General features: G+C 31.0%; 1 protein-coding gene across 1 annotated transcript; it reads left to right on the forward strand.

Annotated features, from left to right (window-relative positions):
- Nucleotides 1–9438: 9438 nt before the first annotated feature.
- LOC139485735 (uncharacterized) lies at nt 9439–11785 on the forward strand. Its single transcript, XM_071270387.1, has 2 exons — nt 9439–9591; nt 10345–11785. Exon 2 carries the CDS (start codon nt 10418–10420, stop codon nt 11756–11758), a length of 1341 nt encoding a protein of 446 aa, XP_071126488.1. The 5' UTR covers nt 9439–9591; nt 10345–10417; the 3' UTR covers nt 11759–11785.
- Nucleotides 11786–24173: the final 12388 nt, after the last annotated feature.

Here is a 24173-nt window from a genome sequence, read left to right on the forward strand (position 1 = left end):
GAAATGGGGAATGTGCCAAAGAGACAACAACCCGACCATAGACAAAATCAACAGCAGAAAGTCACCAACAGGTCTTCAATGTAGCGAGAAATTCCCGCACCCGGAGGCGTCCTTTAACTGGCCCCTAAACAATAATATACTAGTTCAGTGATAATGAACGCCATACTAATTTCCAAATTGTACACAAGAAACTAAAATTAAAATATTACAAGACTAACAAAGGCCAGAGGCTCCTGACTTGGTACTTCTCAATCTTCTCAATACATGTTTTATTTGTATGATATACCATGTGTGGTAGTAGCACATATAAAAAAGAAATCAAGGGTTTTACTTTTTAAATCAAGTATGATAATTGATGAACTGTAATTTTCATCTTAAAATGTTACAATTCTGACGATGGATAACGGCAGTATTTTAAAATGAATATTTACATTAAGTTACTTTTTGTCTCAGATATTGACGATTGCGCAACAAGCCCTTGTCAAAATGGTGGTGTATGCAATGATGGTCTCAATAGTTACACATGTACGTGTGCTGCAGGATATGCTGGAGGCAACTGTCAAACAAGTAAGATCTGAATTGAATCAGACATGTTGTATACATAATGGACACACCTTCAGTAATGATGCACACATTCCATTACCTTGTATCGTTGGTGAGTTTGCACATAAATCTCTAAAATATTGGCGCTATGGACAAAATCTATGAATTTCATTCTATTCTTCGTAGTTTCATGTCATTCAGCGAAATACATATACATAACTGATTTTTTTTTTATTCCGATAAGCAAACATGTCCAACTTCTTACGATATATATATCATTTACATATCATGAACGGAATTGTTAAATTATTCTTTGTCAAATTTGATGCTGGGAATATGTAAAGAACGTAAAACATAATATTACTGTTAAAATATGTGAGAGATTTCGGAAATCAGTTTTACAATAAAACGTTTAGTAGTTCAAGTTGACAAAAGTCAAGCTAGAAACCTAGAAAAAAAACGTATATTCATGTATGTTGATGGTTGTCCTTCTTAGCCTGTAACTAGTGTTCATCAAACACATTATATTAGTATGGTCGTCTTGTGATTAAAATGTTGTTTTAGTGTCTGAGACTTAGATGGAGATTATATCTCTTGAGACGCAATCATGTGTCCTTGATTTTCAAATATGGTAACACCGATACACAATTTAAAGAAAGCATGCTATATACTTTACGGAATAATTATACCCGTAATAAGCATAATTATCTTTATAAACTGAACCAAAAAATAAACAAGTTTTATCATAGATTGGACAAAATGCTGGGATATCAACAAAATTTAAAATTTGAATATCTTATCGGCTTATAGTTTGCTGAAGATTGTGTATGTCCAGCAAACATTCTAAACATGAAATTTTAATCCTGGTATCTAATGATGAGTTTATTTAATTCATGTATTGCATCCAGGTAGTAATATTGGAAAAGTCAAAGTTGCCTCTGACCGTCAAACAAACAAAAATCTAAAAACTTTAGGAAGATTGATATTTCATATTATCCATTAATGAATTACTTAACTCTTATTTATTCAGATGTTATTGAAAACTTTTATGTTATTAAAGTTGTGCTGCTTATCAAACAGTGAACTCTATGAACGTATTTGAAATTAAAAATTATTGATTAAAATTTTTTTTTTTTATAATTAATACAGTCATTCATTGTGTGTTTGTGTAAAAAAAATACCAGAAAGAAGTAATATTAAAATTGTTCCTTCAAAGTGTTTCAAATCAACAGTATATTAGTATTGCGAAAGAGACCGTGTGCAAAACAAGTTTGAAGTGGATATGTTTATAAAATGTGATATACACGTTTAGCAATATGTAATTTGACACCAATATCACCACAAATGGACATGAGTAATCATTAAATGTACATCTTTCATTGTATTCTCAATGCCACGAAAACCTGTCTGGTCATTTTAATCTCTAAATTTGTTACTACTATTTCGTAATGTTTCAGAAAGATTTTGATCTATTTTATCTTTATTAGATATTGACGAATGTGCAACAAACCATTGTTTAAATGGTGGAATCTGCAATGACGGTATCCACAGTTACACATGTACATGTGCTTCCGGATATGAGGGATTCAACTGTCAAACAAGTAAGATCAGAATGAAAGGAAACTTGCATAAGTTGCAGTCATGTCACTAACGCAGCATTGTAGTAACCATCTAGAGGTCATCATGACTCAATATCAGACAAATAATGTGTAATTTTCTTTCCAAATAACTATATCTACGATGCATACAATGAAATCTCTTTAATTGACCAAGAACATATAGACACATAAAGAAATATTAATATTCTGCAAATTAAAATTCAATTATGCAAACATTTGAGAATATCAATGTAACAAGGTCCATTTGGTTCCGTCTTAAGAATAGTTTTACCAGATACACCATTACTGTATTTATGATTCCATACGTATAGGAGGATTCTTTTAATACCTCTTTCAAAATAGAATTTGGCAAACTGTATAATAGTTTTCTAACAAATTTACATTTGTATCACTCCTCGTCCACAAACAATTTCTTAGAACGATGCTGTACAAACCATATTCTTTAGTTTCCATTCAACTAAACAATGGGCTGGGGGTTGAACATCCGTCATGCCATAACCGTCAAAACTGTTTGATATGATATTCCAGACATTTCAGATGCAAAAGTGATGAAAGTAAAAATAAATAGTCCATAAAAAATAATGAAAATGTGCAAAAAAAAACATCACTATACAAGGAAAACTCGAACATGATAAACACTAACTCCGCTAAAGATTGGAGGCGGGGGGTATCATATGTTCCGAAGGATACACGGATCCTTCTCAAATAAAGATTTCCAAACATACATGTATATACTGAAAAACTGTTAAAACTTATTTGACTGGTATATTAAATTAAAAGTAAGACTTCTCGATGAAATTGAGTTGATAATAATATAATGATTGTATATGTTACAATATGTTACAAAAAAATATACTTTGTAAAAGATCACTCTGATTCAAACAAACAATTCTCTGAAACTGACATAATCAAGATGATTGATTTCTTGATTGACAATTTGAACATATTTGTTACGTTTGGAGGACGTGTTTTTCAACAGACTGTCCGCATTCCAATGGGAACCAATTGTGCACTTCTTCTTGCAGACTTGTTTCTTTATTATTATGACTCTGACTTCATACAAGAACTTTTTAGGAAGAAAGATAAGAAGTAAGCAATATCCTTTAACTTTACTTTCCGCTATAAAGATGATGTTCTCTCACTAAATAATTCAAAATTTGGTGACTATGTTGAACGCATCTATCCCATCGAACTAGAGATAAATGATATAACAGATACAGTTAAGTTGGCCTCATATCTTGACACCATCTAGAAATTGACAATGAGGGTCGGTTGAAAACAACACTTTACGACAAAAGAGATGATTTCAGCTACCCAATTGTTAACTTTCCATTTCTAAGTAGCAACATTCCAGCAGCACCTGCATACGGAGTATATATCTCCCAATTGATACGATATTCCCGTGCTTATATTTCCAATCGTGATTTCCGTAATAGAGGGTTGCTGCTGACAAGGAAGCTATTAAACCAAAAGTTCCAAATAATAAAGTTGAATTTATCCCTTCGTAAATTTTACGGACGCCATCACGAGTTGGTTGACCGTTATGGAATAACGTTTCATAGATGTTATCGGATATGTTCCTTACGTCGTAACTACAATCATCTTCCCTTTTCATGAATGTGACCTACCTAATTATACTATTTACCGGGTTTTTAATAACATACGCAACACGACGGGTGCCACATATGGAGCAGGATCTGCTTACCCTTCCGGAGCACCTGAGATCACCCCCAGTTTTTGGTGGGGTTCCTGTTGCTTAGTCTTTAGTTTTCTATGTTGTGGCATATGTTCTATTATTTGTCTGTTTGTCTTTTTGATTTTTAGCCATGGTGTTATCAGTTTATTTTCGATCTATGCGTTTGAATGTCCCTCTGATATCTTTCGCCCCTCTCTTACCTTTGATTGAGATATAATTGTTTACTCATTGTATATTGACAAGAAAACTTTTAGGAAAGAATCTGCATTATAAAATTAATAAGATATTATTGAATGGCAAACTCACGGTTTCGGATATGAAACTACCTTATGTAAAACTATGCTTCACTTGATTCATCATTTTGTTTTTTGCATTTTTGCAGATATTTGATATGATGAGTTGTTATGTTATTATTACAGATATCGATGATTGCATCTCGAATCCATGTCAAAATGGAGGTTCCTGTACAGATAGGGTCAATGGATATAGCTGTTCTTGTTTTGTAGGGTACAAAGGAACTGTATGTGAACAAAGTAAGCGATTAATAAATTAAATGATGTAATATTCCTATTAAGGAACGTTAAACGTACTATTTCCTATTTTGAAACGCTTTTAAATCTCATATCCAAATATGACAGCATTCCGCATGTTCAACCCACATTAATTTTTTCCAAACGAAAACAAACTATTTTGATTTGCGTGCCTGTAATTCGGTGGTTTCGTTGGCTGATGTCGGTCATATAAGTTTTTCATAAATTTTATTGTATCAATTTGGTCATTAAATATATCGGTACAAAGTTTTAACAGGTCTTATGTTAATAGGGGGGATGGTATTCTATAGCTTACTTCTTTGGATTCATTTTATTTGTTAGACAACAATTTTTCATCTTTTTCGTGGGTACAGATAAACCACGAATTCAAATGTACAACAAGTAACAATTTTTTTATAGGCTTCGTATGCAGAAATTGGCAAAACCACGAAATCAAATATCAAAGAAAAAAATGAATCCATAGTATATGCTATGTGGTTTTCTCATTTCTGAAGGTCAAATGGTGGCCTATAAATGCTTTTTTCTTTGTGAATTCTGCTGCACAATTGTCTCATCAGCAATCAAACCATTATTTAATATTCATGTAACATGTGTATAGATGTTATTCTATTTATATTTATCAACTGGAACGAATCAAACTAGAACCGGTTATTTCCGTCAAATCAGTTTCTAAAACTCGGACAACATTCACAAAAAATAAATGTAGTGTATATTGATTTGTTTACACAATCAGGAACCAAAATAGTCGATGATAAATATTAACGTCGTTGTGGTTTATATAACAGTGTTTTTTTTTATGAATACAAATTAATTACGTTAGGAGTTTAGGGACTTGATGATGAACTTGACTTAAATATAACAGTAGCATGCTTTCAGTTGTCATATCTATATTGTCATTGCAAAACAATTTGTATGTATACGCTATATTTTCCAATCGTTTGAACATATTGAACCTGAGCAATTCGTAAAAAAAAAACCATGACGTTTATGAACTTATCTTATCTTTAGTCGATGTACATCATCATTATAAGAAGGGTTTTCAGGTACACAATAAAATCGCCAAACTAATGATATTGTTTTTGGCAGACACTTTTAAACTTTGAGGGAATATATTTAAAACAAACACGATTATCACGAACTTACCACACTGAATTCATTCTATTTATATGATTCACTTATGTATCGTGGTTATAATGCATGCATCAGCTATTAATGTCTACCGTGTCTTAAATTCTAAGATAACAACATCTTAGTGTAATATTGCAAAATATAAACATTTCAACAGTCCTGCTATACACATAACGAACATTATTATTCTATTTGGTGGTTTTTTTTTTATTTCACAAGAATGATCGATGATTAGGACGAATATCAATATGTGAGCTCTACGGTTTTTTTTTATCATAATGGACTCAAAACAATTACTGCACTCAACGACATTTTTCATTTGGTTTTTTATTATGTAATTTTTGTGTTGAAATTTCTTGGTACATTTATTAAGCCGTCCGTTTTCTCGTTTGTCGGGGCCTTTTATAGGTGACTATGTGGTATGGGCTTTGCTCACTGTTGACTGCCGCACGGTGACCTATAACTATTAATTATGTGTAATTTTGTCTCTCGTGAAGAGTTTTCTCATTAGCAATCATACCACATCTTATTTTTTTTTTATATTGTAGGAGATGAGCTGTTCTTTGTTCACTACGTGCAGCGGGATCATATACAATCTCACGAACTAGTACTGACTCATGTAGTTAGGTCACGTATACAATGTGCTCGAATTTGCTCTTTAGACTACGTGTGTTATGGATTTGTATATAATTCAATTGCTGCGACATGTCAAACTTTTTCCAGAGCTACGGTCTCTTCTAACACAATGGCATATTATGTGTAATAATGGAAAACAATAAGTGTAAGATATTTTTTGGCAAAAGAATGAAAGAATCGTACTTTAACAGATAGATACTTCGTCATTTGTATACAATAGATACTTGCAAATATAGAATAATTTAGAGTAAAATAATAATGAACTCACCAAAAATGATATGGTTCACTGACTATGAACGAAATATTTTCGCATGCAACGAACAATGAGCAGCATTACAGCAAGGAATATCTTATAGTTACCTGCATTATATAACGTATTCAAAACAAATATATTAAAAACGTATACAAATGTGTTCATTGTTATATTTATTACTTTGTAGTACATGTATGTTTACAATGTAGCACAATTGTGGAACCTAATTGTACAAATGTATATGCTAGTACGTATAGGTCCTTACTTTTTTCCGACAAAATAAACGCAATATGCATTTATCTACAAGAAAACCGTACTATTTCTTTATTTTTAGCCAAATATGGCAATAATTTCATCTAATAAAGGAGTTGAAATTTGCATTAATAAACTGTATTTTATACTACATAATACCGTTTCCTCTAATAGTTGCATAGTTTATTTCCATAGTGATTATAAGTAATCATAACAGAATTTGAAAATAAACCAGATATATTCGTTTATCAGTTTTTACACTAGTTACATGTATTCGTATTAACATGAATTTTGCAGTCGATTAATATCTTGAAAGATATATATGTGTATATATATATAACATTAGAACTTGAAATTTGGAATCAAATCTACGAAAAGTCCTGAATCTGATAGTAATCAATTATTTGTTGATCCAAGCAGTTCAATATGATTGCTCATATATATATATATGAGACAATATCTGAAAAAGTCTAATTTCCATGTCCCTCACTTCACCAGCAATTATTTTTTTATTCAACCATCTTTTTTGAAAATTTTAAGTTTCAGTATAAACTAAATTATATAATGCACCAACTCCTGTCAATTAAACACTCATTCTTATATTTCTTCCAATAAAATATTGTAATTTAAATGTTCAACCCCCCTTAAATCATGTTGTCCCCTGTGTTTTTTTTAAAACTAAATCATTCAAATAATATCCAAATTAATTAAACAGGCGTCCGATTCTCACATATATGATATATTATTTAATAAACTTGCCCCTAATTTGTCTTTTTATATTATAACTATAGCATGTAATAAAATTTAGCAAATTTTAAGAGAAAAAAAAAATTGTCTCCAGGGGTGATTTCCCTCCTGTTACCACTGTTTTTTTTTTTTACTTGTGGAAACGTTTACAAGACCAAGAGTAATTTTCCCATTAAGTATTGTGAAGAGCATCATTCCCTGAATGTATTAGCATCAAGGTAAGAATTTATAGAAAAATACTTATTGGTGTTTTATCCTGTTATAGCCTTTTTTACACTTTCTGAGAATATTTTTAAGTGTGCACCACAACATTAAGTGTGTTTTTATATCATCTTTTTAAAAGTTATATGTCACAGGAAATACACTTACATTTAATGTGATAAAAAGGACAAAAACTATTGCGTAATTCCTTTCTGTTACGTTCTGTCATGTTATCTGATCAAAAGTAACAGCATAACCATCATCAGTAACAGAAAGAATGTTCAAGACAATTTCACTGAAGAATCGAACAGTTAATCTACTATATGCCAACCATTTCATTTAATATAAGTTATCACCACAATATCAAATAAATTTCAAAATAATATATAGTATATTGAATAAAAAAACAGGTTTTTTGCTTTTAATAACAGCAGAGAACATTGTGCAATTCTAGTATAGTAGATAGTAACAGAAAGAAATTTATTTTAGAATGTTTCATTACCTAGGCAGATTTTTCATCTTGCAAATACAGTTTCAAAGGATAAATGACATTGTTTGCTGTTATCTTCCAATTGTGACCAATCAAAAATGATTTATTTTTCTTAAACTTTAAAATAAAGCAGAAAAATCCTTTTTGTTACCAACTCTGTTCTGTTACTCAAGATTCTTTTATGTTACCGACATATCTGACTATATTTAAGTATATTTCTAAACCTTTTGTATTGCAAATGCTAAAATCAATAATTGGCATTTGATAAACTATTGCAGGATATACTAGTAAACCACAAATAGTGTCTTAAACTTATTCCTTATTCCCATTAGAAACTTTTTAAAATTGATTCACTTTAGTAACAGGAAAGAACTGGATTTTTTTTTTGCACCATTTTTTACATTGCCATTGTTTCCTTATTAAACAATTATTTGAATTACAGACAACAGTTCCTAGATCCCCAATGTGTGTTCTTCGATTTGTGTTATTAAAATACCGGGTCTAAAGAATTTTTTTTTTTGTTTTTTCTTATTGCCAAAAACTAGACATTTTCAGATATTGTCTCATATATATAAGAAGATGTGGTATGAGTGCCAAATGAGACACCTCTCCATGCAAGTCAAAATTTATAAAAATTTTAAAATATAAATTGCATTAAATTTTTTTGTTTGTTTTTGTTACCTTTAAAATGTTTGTACCAAGTCAGGAATCTGACAGTTGTTATCCATGCGTTTGATGTGTTTGAGCTTTTTATAGTGCCATTTGATTAGAAAGTTTCCTTTTTGACTTTACTCGAAGCTCATTATACTTGTAATTTTGCTTGATTAGTATGCATTGAATTAATTAACTTCTTTCCACTTTATTCATCATTTTGTTAGTTTCAAGTCGAATAGTTAGTTAAACGTTGTTAAAGCAGAACCTCTTTTTAATAGCTTCACATATGCACGGCTATTTTTCTCAACCCAGCCTTAAATATATATCTGTAAACTATCAATGCAGAAATGCACAGTTATCTGCTCTGTTTCATTTACATTTTATAGTAAATGTGAATTGTTATATATAAATGAAAAACACACGTATTCCCTATGCATTCGTTATTTGTCTTTTGTATCGAAGTACAACAAATGTAATTGATCTATTTAATAACAGAAACAAAGAAATGCGAACTAGGTTATCTAGGTGTATCTAAATTGATCTTATACAAACCGAACACTATTTAAACGTCCACATTTTAAAGGGCGTTTGATACATTTAAGTTTGTTTTATGGACACTTAAAATTCAAATCAATCAATATATCTCTATAATCGTTATGCATGTTGAACTATTTTGTAAATATATGAGGTGTGTGTCAGAAACTACTTATTAAAAGATTTTGCACCTTTCCGAAAGCACAAGAGTTTATTTTACGACTGTAATTTGTAGATCTAGGAACAATTGCTGGAATAAGTATTTAAGAAATTTACAACAACAAAAGGTAAATAAAATGTGAGAATCATAAATCATAATTTAAAACTAAACATTTTACTGCTTTATCATATCGTCAATAAAAATAATGTGGGGTAAGCGTTCCAGCAAGATTGTACCATACACGTTGATGTTAATGTAGCCAAGCGTTTTTAAATTACAATATCAATTGTATACACAATATTTATAAATGGTAGGGAGAATTTTTTTTAATGATTTGACGGAACAAAACCTTGACATGAATTTTATTTAAACGTTATGTTTACCTTACCGTTAGAGCAACATTAAGAGTAGGATACTAGGACAGTGTACGAGTATACTGTAGAAATAAAGCAAATTATTATTTGCATATATTTTACTCGTACAGAAGATAAAAACTTTGGCTATGTAGTTGAAGAGGGATTTACTCAAACGACTTGAAACGTGACAGCGAATACCCTTACATCTGAATTTTAATTTTAAATATAGAAAATAAAAACATACACTACTAGTAAATAGAAACATTCCTCGAGATTTTAGAATCGTTTCACAATTTTCTTTTTCTTGTCTTTTTTTTCTTTCTCTACGAGTTCTTATCAGCAACATTTACGCCAACAATAAATCATAGTTTATCTACTTTTCAGGGAGCTTTACAGGTGGTAAGAAAGTCATACCAGAAATATAAACCATTTTTATAATAGTACCCTGCTGTTGAAATTTACAATACGTGTTATTATAAGTATTTTTTAAAAACAGATATTTGATTTTTTGTTTCTACTTTGAGGAATTGATGCAATGATCCAAACAACATAACACAATATGTCATACATTAAGGTTGTCGTTAACAGGCGTGACAAATGATGGAAAGATGTGTGGAAATTATGGATAGAGGTAAAGCATTGTTATTAGGAAGAAAAACATTCTTCTTCTTTACTTTATCAGTGACAATTATTTTATTTGGAACTTTTTTTCATCAACCAATAGGTACTTATATACTAAAACCTGACAAAACAAGCACATATAACATTGACCGTAGAGGACAGAACTGTGTGTTTTTGACGTCAGTAGAATCGTCTTCTGACCTGCTATACGTTGATTGTGAAATTGAGGTTGAAAATGCTCCTTTTATTTGGCAGAAAGATATTCAAATTTGGTTTAATATAACATATCATATATCTATTTCACATAAAAACCACTCACTAGGTACTGTAAAACTTGATCCTGAAAATACACAAAGTCTGTATATGAATAATAGAAAAGGTTATCAGGTTCTTGCTGGAATTATAGAGCGAAATGATTTAAAAGGAATGAGACGTTGGAATGGACTAAGTGATCTTGGTTCATATAGAGGAAGAAAGGCAACATTTAATGATGTGCTTGTGTTTTCTAGTGGATGGATCATACAAAAAACAAGACATTTTGCAGTCAGAAATGGGGGCTGCTTGTCTCAAAACGGACTATTGGTGCATAACGTGACAGTTGCAAGATATAAACGCGTTGTGTCTATTGCAGTGTTCTGGGGTGAAGGATCATGGCATTTTCCTATGGAAGCTCTAGTTGGATTAGCATATATTACAGAAACAGAAATATGGAGCAGTTTTATACATGTGACTCAGAAAAATAATTTGGTGCTTCAATGGTTAAAACTAGTTGGAATAAATGAAAAACGTGTAATACATGGTACAATATTAGCTGATTATTTAATTGTTCCTGAAATTGGAAAATGTGGTTCTCCCTCACTAAATCATATTCAATGGCTGTATAAAAAGATAAATATAAGTGTTCCAACAAAAAGAAATACCGTTTTACTTATTAAAAGAAATAAAAACCGTGTAATGCCACATTTTGCTAAAATTCAGAGCATCGTTGAAAATTTTGCAAATATAGGAAACCTTAACTTTCTTCTCCATGATGACAATGATTTACCATCTTTACCTGTTCAGTTACAGCGTTTCGCAAATGCTTCGATCGTGATTGGACCACATGGTGGAGGTATGGTTAACCTGATTGCGTCATCGAAAGGCACGTGTGTTATAGAATTTGCACCAATGGAGGCTAATGTATGTTACATGCGTTTGAGTTATTTATTAGGTCTAACATATGTTGCAATTCCTTTGTACCGAAACAATACAGTAACAGAAAACAAAATAACGGATGCATTAAATCTTTGTCAAAGAAAAACAACCACACATGTTTAGTTTTATTAAAATAAAAACTTAAAAGGAGAACATTATGTGTTTGTATTACATTTAGTTTATAAGAAATTATATCATACTTAGCAACTTTTGTATAATGAAGCAACTGTATGCATCGCACCTGTGGTTATAAGTATTCATATCGGGAATCTTTTCTGTCTTAAAACAAACATTAACTGGCAATGCAGGTCAATTCTTTCAAAATATTTTACAGTCTCAGCATTTGATTCGTCAAATACGAGGTTTTTGTAAGCAATCATTATAAAACGAAACTAGACACTCTTACAAGTATTGTACGGACTGAAGGTTAACTTGAAACCGAACCATGATAAAATAACATTTGGTAGAATACATCAAGGGTTTTACATGCGTAGTTGACAATTTTGTTTAAATACATGTATATAAAATTTAAAAGATGTGGCATCATTGCCAAGGAGAAAATTATCTACCAGAGAACAAATGACGTAGAATAGCTACAACTACATGCAAAGGTAATAGTATGATTTTTAAAATTAATGAACAAAACAGATACAAAACAGATTACAGATAAATATAAGTACTATGTACCCACTGATGAAACAGCGTCTTTAATTTGTTCCTGGTACGCGACAGTCACATAAATTGATATCATTTTAAGGATACTGCTCTAGATATGCATTTCGATAATTAATGTCTCTTTAATGATCATCATGACAAAAATATTCAAAAATATAATTCTTAATTTAGTCGTTGTCAACAAACACAAGCGAAAAGAACAAAAAAGTGTTAAGCCAAACATGGGAACAGAATTGAATGGTAGTATTTTGTTGTTTATTCCCAATGTATATATCGGCAAAATCGGTGTCGAGTATACATTTTTACCTCTTTCTAAGATGAAAGGTATTATTCTGCCAAAACAATATTTGGAAATGCAAAGAAAACTTGCCGTTCTAAGCCCCATTAGACAGAGCTAAAATTAATTTTCTAAACTACAGTATTTTCCCTTGAAGACATAAGCAGTAATTATAAGGCCCCCATAGATACAAACAGCAAGTAAAAAAATCACACTGTATTAGGGTGTTTTCAACCTTAATTTAACGGATATATGTGAATTCGATTAATGTATAACTTATTTCTAAATTGTAACGTCATTTGCATTTCAACCAATAATATCGGCTGAATATAAGTTGCAAAAGGCATAAAATTAAATTCATCACAGATACAAGGATTAAATTTGTTTGTACTGAAATACACATTTCTTCTGAAAAGACTCATCAGTGACGCTTGAGACATTATGAAAACGAAGTCTTTACGAATAATAAACAATATTTGCACCACCTTTTATAATTTGGGTTATTTATCAACGAAATTATGAGGCATAAACTGTAGCTAAGAAAGTTAAGTGTTAAGCAGTCACTTACACACAGCAACACCCAGTATCATTGAAAAGACACAGGAACTTCATGGATTGATTTTCAAGAAGAAAATATAAAAGTGATGTATCGTTTTACGCCATGTTCTGTTTTAGATGATGTACACTCAATGAATAGTCATATCTATATTTTAAATGTTCTATTAAAACAACCATTCGATTCATCTTTTTCATGTTTTGAATGATTTGGTTTAGTCCTTAAGTTTCAGACTTGATTACGAATGCCCGACTACTTGAAACCCTAATTCAGGCTATATTTTATATCGTGCTACCTAGTTGGTGCAACTAAAGGCGCACGATATAAAATTTATGTTTTTCTCTACGAAAGGGTATATTTTGTATTTGTTCCGTACCATTCAAAGCTATCAAATGCATTGTAAGCTTTAGTTAAAACTTGTTTAACCTTTCTGATTTCAATTACGAATATGTTTGGATTATTTGCAATTAGATTTAGGTCTTAAGTGAGAACTTGAAAGGGTTAACAAAATCAATTAGTATCGCAATACACCAGTTTTTGACACACTTATAATACTTTATTGTTTATTTTGTGAGTGTATATGTTGATGGAGTCTGGTAAAAATGCTGAGTAAATTTTAATAGAAAACTGAAAACCTCTCACTAAGGTTTCGCCTTTTCCTGAAGTGAACTGCATGCATTGATATGTTTCAAATTAAGTTTATCTCCCTTTTACTGTAGAGGAAAGAAAACAAATCAGCTGGACTGTCAAGAAAATTTACATGATGTAGTTGTCATAATAAATACATTATTCGATCAATGCGTTCAATATCAAGCACAATTTAGGCATAACTAATTTTTTTCGCGACATCTACGACGATTTGATCTTTTACACTCTGAGCGCGGAAAGAAGTTTTTTTTGCGGATCTACTTTTCATTATCATTAATCATCTGTAGGTGCATTTACTTTTTTGTATTTGCACATGATTGATTCCTTTAATTGCTAACCATCAGACCTTTTCCGTATGAAGTTACAGAATCATGTTTGTCTGTTGTTGACTTAATAATCGTATTTTGTTATCCTCTTTTCTGCTTAAATTTCTTTTTTTTTTCTTTTTTTTCTGGGGCCTCGTTGGCCAAGTAGAAGAAGTAGCTACTACTGTAACCACTACCCAGTCAACACTGAGGCTGTGAGTTTAAACACTCGAAGACAACCTTCATTGACTAAGATTGTCAGTTTTCCTATCGAAGGTCGAATTTTGTTTGTTTACTTCGATAATTCTGGCTTCCTCTACATTCTCTAGTTGCATTAAAAATTATTTGTAGGAGTGGTGTTATCAGAAAAAAATGAAGGTGTCTGATCCTGTCTGTGAACTTACATCAGTTCTAGTGTGTGTATTCTGCGTTCTATGTAAAATTGGTCTTCGTTATCTGAAACTCTTATTTAAAACTTTATTCAAATGTATATCGTTTAAGCGATTTTTTTATGATATTAATGCGAAAGTGGAAAATACAATAAGTTGTGTAGACATTCCAACAAATCTTAAGGTTGCATTTCTGTAAATATTGACAATGCAATTTCCCATAGGAACTCGTTTTACGGCTAAAACTGTACCACTTTTACTATGAAGTTTTGAAAAAATCTTATCCTAGAATTGAAAGTTCATATGCACCACAATTTTTTTCAAAGGTCAAAATATAGGGCTGTGCGCATATTTTCAACGTTTATATGCCCTGAACTTCACAGAGTTTAAACTTACACTAATTTTATTAACTACCCCTACCTCGAGTGAAAGGTTACCACAGATTTCAATGTAAACAATATGCACGTGTTTATTTACTGGTAACATTCCCAAGTTCTGTCTCTGCGATATGGAACACAGAGAGCATAACTGGGAACCAGTATGTAAACAAAATGAATTTTCTATGAATATTCAATTACTCCCCAAAAGAGGCGTGTTTTGAGAAACAGCTGTATTTACAAAGTGCAACCTTAAGAGGCTTTAAACATAAAAAAAGAACTGCAATACAGTGTTCATCAATATCTCACTATAGCCAAATACATATTGAATATGTTTGATTATGTTCTTTTATAGATATTTGAATGTCTCGCGATCGTCTACGATTATTCTTTATCCTATCAAAGGTCGATGGTTTCTCCGGGCACTCCGGTTTCCTCTGCCAATACAACTGACCGCCACAAAATAGAACAGAAAACGCGCTTAAAGTGGCGTAAAACACTTTCTCTAATTCTAAGGAAATTTATCCCTTTCTGAACCCATTGTATCAAAAAATTATAATGTAATCACACGTTATATTTTGTTTCTAAAAAAAAGCATAAAAATTTACACCTGGTAAGCATGGTAAGTTATCTTCAAAATGAAAAATTGGATTTGAATACATTTTCTTTTTTTTCTTTTTTTATTGAAAATATTCACATATTAATGTACGTTTTTTTATTGAGTTAAGCCTGCCAGTTGATATTTTATCGAGAGTTTTTCTATGTTGTGATGTTATGCTATTTTTTCAGAAAAAGGGAGAAGGTTTGGATCCATTAAAAACGTTTAATCCCGCTGCAAATGTTTGCACCTGTCCTAAGTTAGGAATCTGATGTACAGTAGTTGTCGTTTGTTTATGTAATTTATACGTGTTTCTCGTTTCTCGTTTTTTTTTATATAGATTAGACCGTCGGTTTCCCGTTTGAATGGTTTTACACTATTAATTTTGGGGCCCTTTATAGCTTGTTGTTCGGTGTGAGCCAAGGCTCCGTGTTGAAGCCCGTACATTGACCTATAATTGTTTACTTTTTTTTAATTGTTATTTGGATGGAGAGTTGTCTCATTGACACTCACACCACAACTTCTTATATCTATATAAAACAATTAATTCTAATAAGTAAAAACCAATGTTGCATTCCAGTTCCACATTGTAATTGGAATCATTCATTTTACTTTATTCGAAGAAAAGAGAAACATTAATGAAGGCAAATTGCTTCAGATCGTATGAAATATATATGTTATGCAATTTGTTATTAATTTTGTTAGCAGTAACGAATCGATTTTTAAATGAAAACATTAATTAATTGTGCTAAAATTGAACGACTACTTTATAACGGAAATTGCATGTTCTGGATTAAATGCTTTTAATCATGAAGCTTCAATGAAAGTGGGCCTTAAAATTTCCACACAGAAATTATCGATAACTAACAAACTTGACATATATGTACAGCATCTTCACAACTATGTTTCTGTTTTGAATATAATTCAATTATAATATTGTATATCAATAAGTACATACATGTTACATTTTTTGTGCAGCTCATATGTATGGTCATGTAAAGTGTAAGCTAACGAGAGTTTGTTTACCTGTCGTTCATAATTAAAATGGTCATTACCTTCTATAAAAAATATTTATTCAAACTAGTTTTACCACACCAGAAAGAAATCATCTATTTAATTATGAAAAGCGTAGGCTCTATAAAACTAAATTTATTTACGATTAAGATGTTTATTAACTACTTTGTGTCTATCGAAATGAATGTATTCATATATACACATGTATATATTGATATGAAATGAATATTTATCTCTGTGAAACTGTTTTGACTGTTGAAATGATTTGTTAAATCTGTGAATCTGTTTTGACTGTTGAAATATAAATATGAATCAATTTGGTTAGCTCTTTATTTGTCAGTAATCGTTTTTGATATTACACAAACACTTACGTTTTCATCATGTTGATGAGACATTTTAATATATTCGGATACCATCTATATAATGGAAAGGTTCGTGTCAGTCTTCATTTTCTAAACAGAGACGTACACAAGCTGATACAAACTATTTGAGATAACACGAACATTTTATGTCATGCTTTTTCGTCAGTAAATAATCGATTTTAAATGAAAGGCTTAATTGATTGTTCAAATAATGCACCACTACTTAGAAACATAAATATGTTGTTGTAGATTTAATGCATTTAGTCATGACACCGTGTGTATTTAGGCCTAATTATTCCTGCAGGTCGAAGCAATCAAACACAATTTTGCAAAACTTAAATTTCTTTACGTCAATTTCAAAATCATTTTGTTGTTTTGTTTTCATTTGATTGTTACTGTTATATATTGTGTGTACAATTTTTCAGATAAGTTGCTCTTCAACTTTGTATTTGTTTGGCTTTTTAACTATTTTAATCTGAGCGTCACTGGTGAGTCTTATGTAGACGAAACGCGCGTCTGGCGTATAAAATTATAATCCTGGTACTTTTGATAACTATTTGATAAAAGCTGTCACCAAAGAGTCATTTAGTCTTTGTCTATTAAATGTTCATGATAAACTAAATGGAAAAATGTTTTCAAAAATTTTATGTACATTTATTAAAATATAGCAATAGCTATTCATAGAATACACTTCTACGAATAATAGAACAAATCAGGTACGAATCTATTGTATTAAACAACACATGAAAAAAAAGATTACTGTGGTTGATTATGACAATTAAACTCAAGAACACATTACGTAGGTATATGAATACCCTATATAAACATGAGAAAAGAACACATATTGTTTAACCCCGCCACATTATTTATGTATGTGCCTGTCCCAAGTGAGAAGCCTGTAATTTAGTAGTTGTCATTTGTTTATGTGTTACATATGTGTTTTTAGTTTTTTCGTGTGAATTAATTTACATTGTCATATCGGGGCCTTTTATAGCTGACTATGCGGTATGGGCTTTGTTTATTGTTGAAGGCCGTATGGTGACCTATAGTTGTTAATGTCTGTGTCATTTTGGTCTATCGTGGACAGTTGTCTCATTGGCAATCATAAGAAATCTTCTTTTTTATACATATGGTCCAATTGAAATTCTTATATTTGTTAAAGTACATGTACGTCATAAGATTTTTGAAGATAGAATACAGTTGAAAGGCTTGTTTTTGGGGTTTTTGTTTTGTCTGTTTACAATCGAACTGTTACAGTATATTTTTGAATCCTGCAGATTGACACTATATGACTTTTTGTATTTTTCGTCTTTTTTTTTTCTTTCTCATAAACATACGTTTATTACTCATGTTCTTTTATTCGTAAGTAACTAATCTGTCGAGAAAAAACGTCGGTTTGCATTTTCTACTTAAACATAAGACGGTAAACTGAAGTTTACTGGAGTTAAATAGAAACAAAGTGATGATAGTATCACAGGAAACATTATACATTTTGTAAACAACCAACATTAAGAAACAAGGCTTATGCTTCTGACATAAACTATATAAATAACAGCATGGGAAAACTAATAAAAGAGGTGCAAAAGATACCAGATGGACAATCAAACTCGTATATCGATAATAATTTGAAATGCCTTGGCTAAAAAAAAAACATACAAACAGACAAATAATAGTACACATGACACAAAATAGAAATCTAAATACTAAGGGGCACAAACCCAGTAAAAACTTAGGATGAACTCAGGTGCTCGGGACGAGTAAGCAGGTATTGCTCATCATGTGGCACCCGTTGTGCTGCTCTTAATAAAATTTGCTGTCATTATTTAGTTTTTTCTTGTTAAAATTTATAATGGCCGTCATGAAACAATGATCTGAAATCAAATGCAGTTCAACATTATGTATGTTAAAATTTTAAAGAAATATCATGTTTACATAATGGTTGGTTGTTCATGTGTAAAATATTGCGATTATTTCAGAGCAACAGGCTGTCAATCAATATCGAATTTTCTAAAGAATATGCCATTTAGAATTTCATTTCTTAAAAATGTTTCGTGCAAATCAGTATTTAACACTTTTAAACATTTGACTTTAAAAGAGGGACGAAAGATACCAAAGGGACAGTCAATTTATTTTTCTAAAAATTAACGAACAGTAACAATTCGTGCAAACATTTCTAGAAAATTTAAATAAGGTGCAATGCACTCGTTTGATGTGTTTTATTGATTTTGCCATTTCATAAGGGACTTTCCGTTTTGAATTCTTCTCGGAGTTCAATATTTTTGTGATTTTATTCTTTATGCATATTGATGTTATGACGTTGGTGCAAACGTACTAAATGTGCACTGTTTAAAGAAAGTTATTAATATTGAAGTCTTTCAATACGAAATAGTATTTCCAACGCAAACAGCCTATTAATGATATTGGATTTTAACGTGACTTGTCGTATCTGATTTAGAATAATATGCTTTAGGAAAAAAGACAGACATTTCTGTCAATTTAAACAAGTCTTGGACCAATTAATGTAGCACATTGTGATATTGACGTAAGCTTGTACGAAATACACGCAAAACATTTGATTGCGGACGCAATTATTCCATTTTAGATTCCAGATAGATTTAGTGGAGTGAAAACAATATTTATTTTTTTTTCGTTTCAAAGATACATGTATATGGATTCGATCACTACAACAATGCGCAAAAAGTGTTTTACGATATTTCTCCACTTGGAACATTTTCATTTTAATATTTGAAGTGCGAGGCTTGCCGAGTTTTTTTTTTTTTTTTATTAATTTAAGATTTAAAATTTAATCATTGAGAATAGAAAAATAAAGTAATATCGAGTTTTTCTAATGATTTTTATCAGACCACTCATTTGCTCAGTACATATACTTCACTCATTTTGGAGAAATAGTTTTTTACAACACCGATCAATACATGTGAAAACACACAAAAAAATTGAAGCAGTATATAATTGATAAAACAGTAATACTAATTGTAATTATACACAAGCACATACACAATATGATACACATTTTGTCTAAATAAACAGTACAAACACATTCTATTCAAATGTTATTTTTATCGAAACACAGCGACACAACTGCCTGTTAATTGTATTTAACAGACAAGCAGCCTTAAAGAACTTGTAATAATACAAACGGTACCAATGTTAATAAACTTGATTTCAAACTATGTAAGTAAATGTTGGCAAAACTATCGGAATTGGGGCTGTTTCCAGTTCAACAGAAGACATCCCTTTTAAAACCTAAAATATGATATCACCAATATCTTTGCTTTCTAGTGTTATAACGCATACAATAGATCAAATTATGTCATGAAACAATATTAATCATGTAGCTATAAGAATGTATCAGAGTAATCAGCATGCATATTATAAATCTCAGTAAACAAAGTGTCAGTATACAACAGTTTTTAATCAAATAAACTTACGAATTTTTACAAAGTCCAAATAATTATAAAATTGCCTTTTAATATTATCATTGTCATAAAAATTGTGAGAACTGGTATTGTCAAAATATTTGTATGAAGTTTGAGAATTGCATGTTCGTTCCGTAAGTGCGTCACTGTTTGTGTTGTATTATGGTGTATGTTGTTAATTGAAGATGTTTGCTGTTATTCAGCGGTTTGCTCGTTGTGTCGACTATATTATTATTCATTTGTGCGTTTCTCTATGATGATATTTTTTTCGCGTGTGCTTTATTTTTGTAACGTAGTATTGTCATTATAGTGAAATGTTTTAACATTGTCTTAAAAGCGGGAGGTTTGGCTAGACATGAAACTAGGTTCAGTCGACCATTTTTTTAAATGTCCTGTACCAAGTCAGGAATATATCAGTTGTTATCAAATAGTTCATTTCTATGTATGTTGGCGTTTGTTTTTGTTGAACTTCAGAGTTCCTGTTGTTCTTTTGTTTTCCTTTAATAGTTGATTTGTCTCCTTCGGTTTTATTTTATATCTGGATTTGTTTTCTCTCAATCGATTGATGATTTTTGATCACCGGTATACTACTGTTGCATTTGCTTAACCAAAAAATCATGTATTTGACAATTAAATGATATTTTTACATATTATGTTAAAGTCACGTATTGGTTGGTTTTTTTTTTTACATCAATAGAACAATTGAATAATTTATTTGTTTGAGAAAATATTATTAGTAGCTTTGTTACTGTATATTGTGTATGGTCATGTGAATTTATACTACATTCTTTTTTTAGTTGATTTTAAATTGCTGTGTTCAAATTGATTGTGTCGTATCTTAACCGTAGTCTCTATTACACTCTTGTAAAAGTATTTAGATTTAAAGATTAAAATCAGCTAGCAATTTAAAAAAAAATAAACAATAGCAGTTATGTTTTAAAACATCTTTAGAATAATGAACTCACAACTTTGAATCAGTCTCTTGTTGGCCTTTTTAACCTTTTCCTATTCGAGCGTCACTGATGAATCTTTTGAAGACGAAACGTATGTCTGCCGTTAATTTAAAATGTCAATCCTGGAATCTATGATGAGTTTAATTGAACACTTGAAGGAAATTAAATATTGTAAGTATTTAAAAAAAAAGGTAAAAATTAACCGATATCATTTTTACTGTACATCAATGGTACGCTTACAAAGGTGCGACGATTCTCAAACAGTTGACACATACATTTGTATACCTTTATATCATTTTTTGCTATGGCAACATGATTAATATGTAATACGACTTTAGTGAAATTTATTATTAATTATAGCCTTAGTGAATCTATGTTAATATGGATTAATCTTAATTTCTTCATAACTCGTAATCATACAACTGAACGGATAGAAGAAAATGGCAAATTAGGAAACATGTATCTTTTTCATTACATCATGCTTTTGAAGTCTATCGGAATGACAAATATTTGAAAGCAAATAAAGAACAAAATGAACAATATAATCAGGCAATTTAGGGAAACAAATATACGTAGAAACGAGAATAAATATATTGATCTTATCAATCTGCTTTTTTTTCAAATAAGAACACCGTAACAGTAATTACAATTAAATACAAAGATTCGTACATTATAAAACTTAACAGTCCAACACGTCAAGTATTAACCTCGCCTTTTAAAGAGTTTCATACCAGTGAGAGGTTTAAATAGCTATTAAACCAGGTTTAATCCATCATATTCTACACAAAGAAATGTACCAAAACAGTAATGTGACAGATGTTTTCCTTTCATTTTGTGTGGTTGGGCTTTTGATTTGGCGAATGATAAAGGCTTTACTGTGAGAATTTTCCTTGGAGTTCGTTTTTTTTTAATTCTACTTTTTCTGCATCCCTTTGTCTTTTACAAGAACCATAACATTTCCTTTTAGAAAAACCTGTTGACATTTTTACAGAGAGTATAGTCTTAAAACAAGAGACTCTTTATGACATAATAACAGGACGTTGACGATATCTCATATAGCATAATTGCGAGTAACAAAATTAGAAAAAAATATACAAGATCGGTTTGTCCGACTATTATATTATGTGTTGGAGCCTTACTTATTACAGTCTATAAAAGGTATACCTCAAATACAGCATATTTTACGTGCATTAGAATGACGGAAATCACGAATGCATTTTCAACAGAATGGATACCTGTTTTAGTATGCTGTTGATTACAACAAAGAATCTTTAGTAAGGTGTTGCTCAGAGTTATTATACTGTTATCTAGGGTTTTCGATATCACAAACTAGTCAAAACATTTACTAAATTTTATCATTGGTATAAAGACATCATTCGTAAATATAGCTCAACATGCAGAATTCTAATACGTTCAGGTATTTCACATCCAATTTTTTATGGTAATATTCTTTATAAAGCACAAAGGTGTCAGTATTCACCTCAGAAACTTACAAAACCTTTGAATAGACTTATTAAGAAGGGATATAATTACGATACTGTTGTCAAGTCATTAAAGATTGCATATTTTGGCGTTAATATTGAGTCACTGATAAGGTCTTTGCATCGGAACTAAACACATTTATTCTAAAAACAGGTGTTGGCATGACACGGGTTATGTTCTTCTCATATATGTTATGATGGTATGATGCTCAACCCCTAACGGGAAGGATTGTGCCTGATGTTCATATGATGAAATCATAATCTTTCAGTCAGTTTAATTGAAGTCTGGAGCTGGCATGTCAGTTAACTGCTAGTAGTCTGTTGTTATTTATGTATTATTGTCATTTTGTTTATTTTCTTTGGTTACATCTTCTGACATCAGACTCGGATTTCTCTTGAACTGAATTTTAATTTGCGTATTGTTATGCGTTTACTTTACTACATTGGTTAGAGGTATAGGGGGAGGGTAGAGATCTCACAAACATGTTTAACCCCGCCGCATTTTTGCGCCTGTCCCAAGTCAGGAGCCTCTGGCCTTTGTTAGTCTTGTATTATTTTAATTTTAGTTTCTTGTGTACAATTTGGAAATTAGTATGGCGTTCATTATCACTGGACTAGTATATATTTGTTTAGGGGCCAGCTGAAGGACGCCTCCGGGTGCGGGAATTTCTCGCTACATTGAAGACCTGTTGGTGACCCTCTGCTGTTGTTTTTTGTTTGGTCGGGTTGTTGTCTCTTTGACACATTCCCCATTTCCATTCTCAATTTTAATGATATTTATCGTATTATAACTTTTTGCCGAAAGCCAAACGTTACTTTCGATGTTTTATGAGGTTCTAGTAAGTTGCCCTATTGATATGTAACTCAATTGATGTTATATTTTTTGTTTATTTTCATAGAAAATAAGATATAATTATTTATGTTTTTAATTTTCATTGTTATTTTCAAAAAAAACATGTACAAAGGACAGATGTCAACATTTCGTTGCTTTAACTCTTAATATCTAGAACAACAATCTAAGTATCCTCAATCAACTTTTGAATTGTTATATTATAGTCCGTTTCTGTGTGTGTTACAATTTAACGTTGCGTCGTTTGTTTTCTCGTATTTTTGAGTGTAAATTGACATTGCGATAAGACGTGTCACGGTACTTGTCTATCCCAAATTCATGTATTTGGTTTTGATGTTATATTTGTTATTCTCGTGGGATTTTGTCTGATGCTTGGTCCGTTTCTGTGTGTGTTAGTTACATTGTAGTGTTGTGTCGTTGTTCTCCTCTTATATTTATGCGTTTCCCTCAGTTTAAGTTTGTTACCCCGATTTTGTTTTTTGTCCATGGATTTATGAGTTTGAACAGCGGTATACTACTGTTGCCTTTATTGAACCTATATGCATATTGTGATTTTGTAATCAAATTGATATATGTTAACACTATGTGAGTGCATGTCCTCAGTCAATAGGTATAT

This window comes from Mytilus edulis, chromosome 8, assembly GCF_963676685.1.
Source record: "Mytilus edulis chromosome 8, xbMytEdul2.2, whole genome shotgun sequence".
NCBI lineage: Eukaryota > Metazoa > Mollusca > Bivalvia > Mytilida > Mytilidae > Mytilus > Mytilus edulis.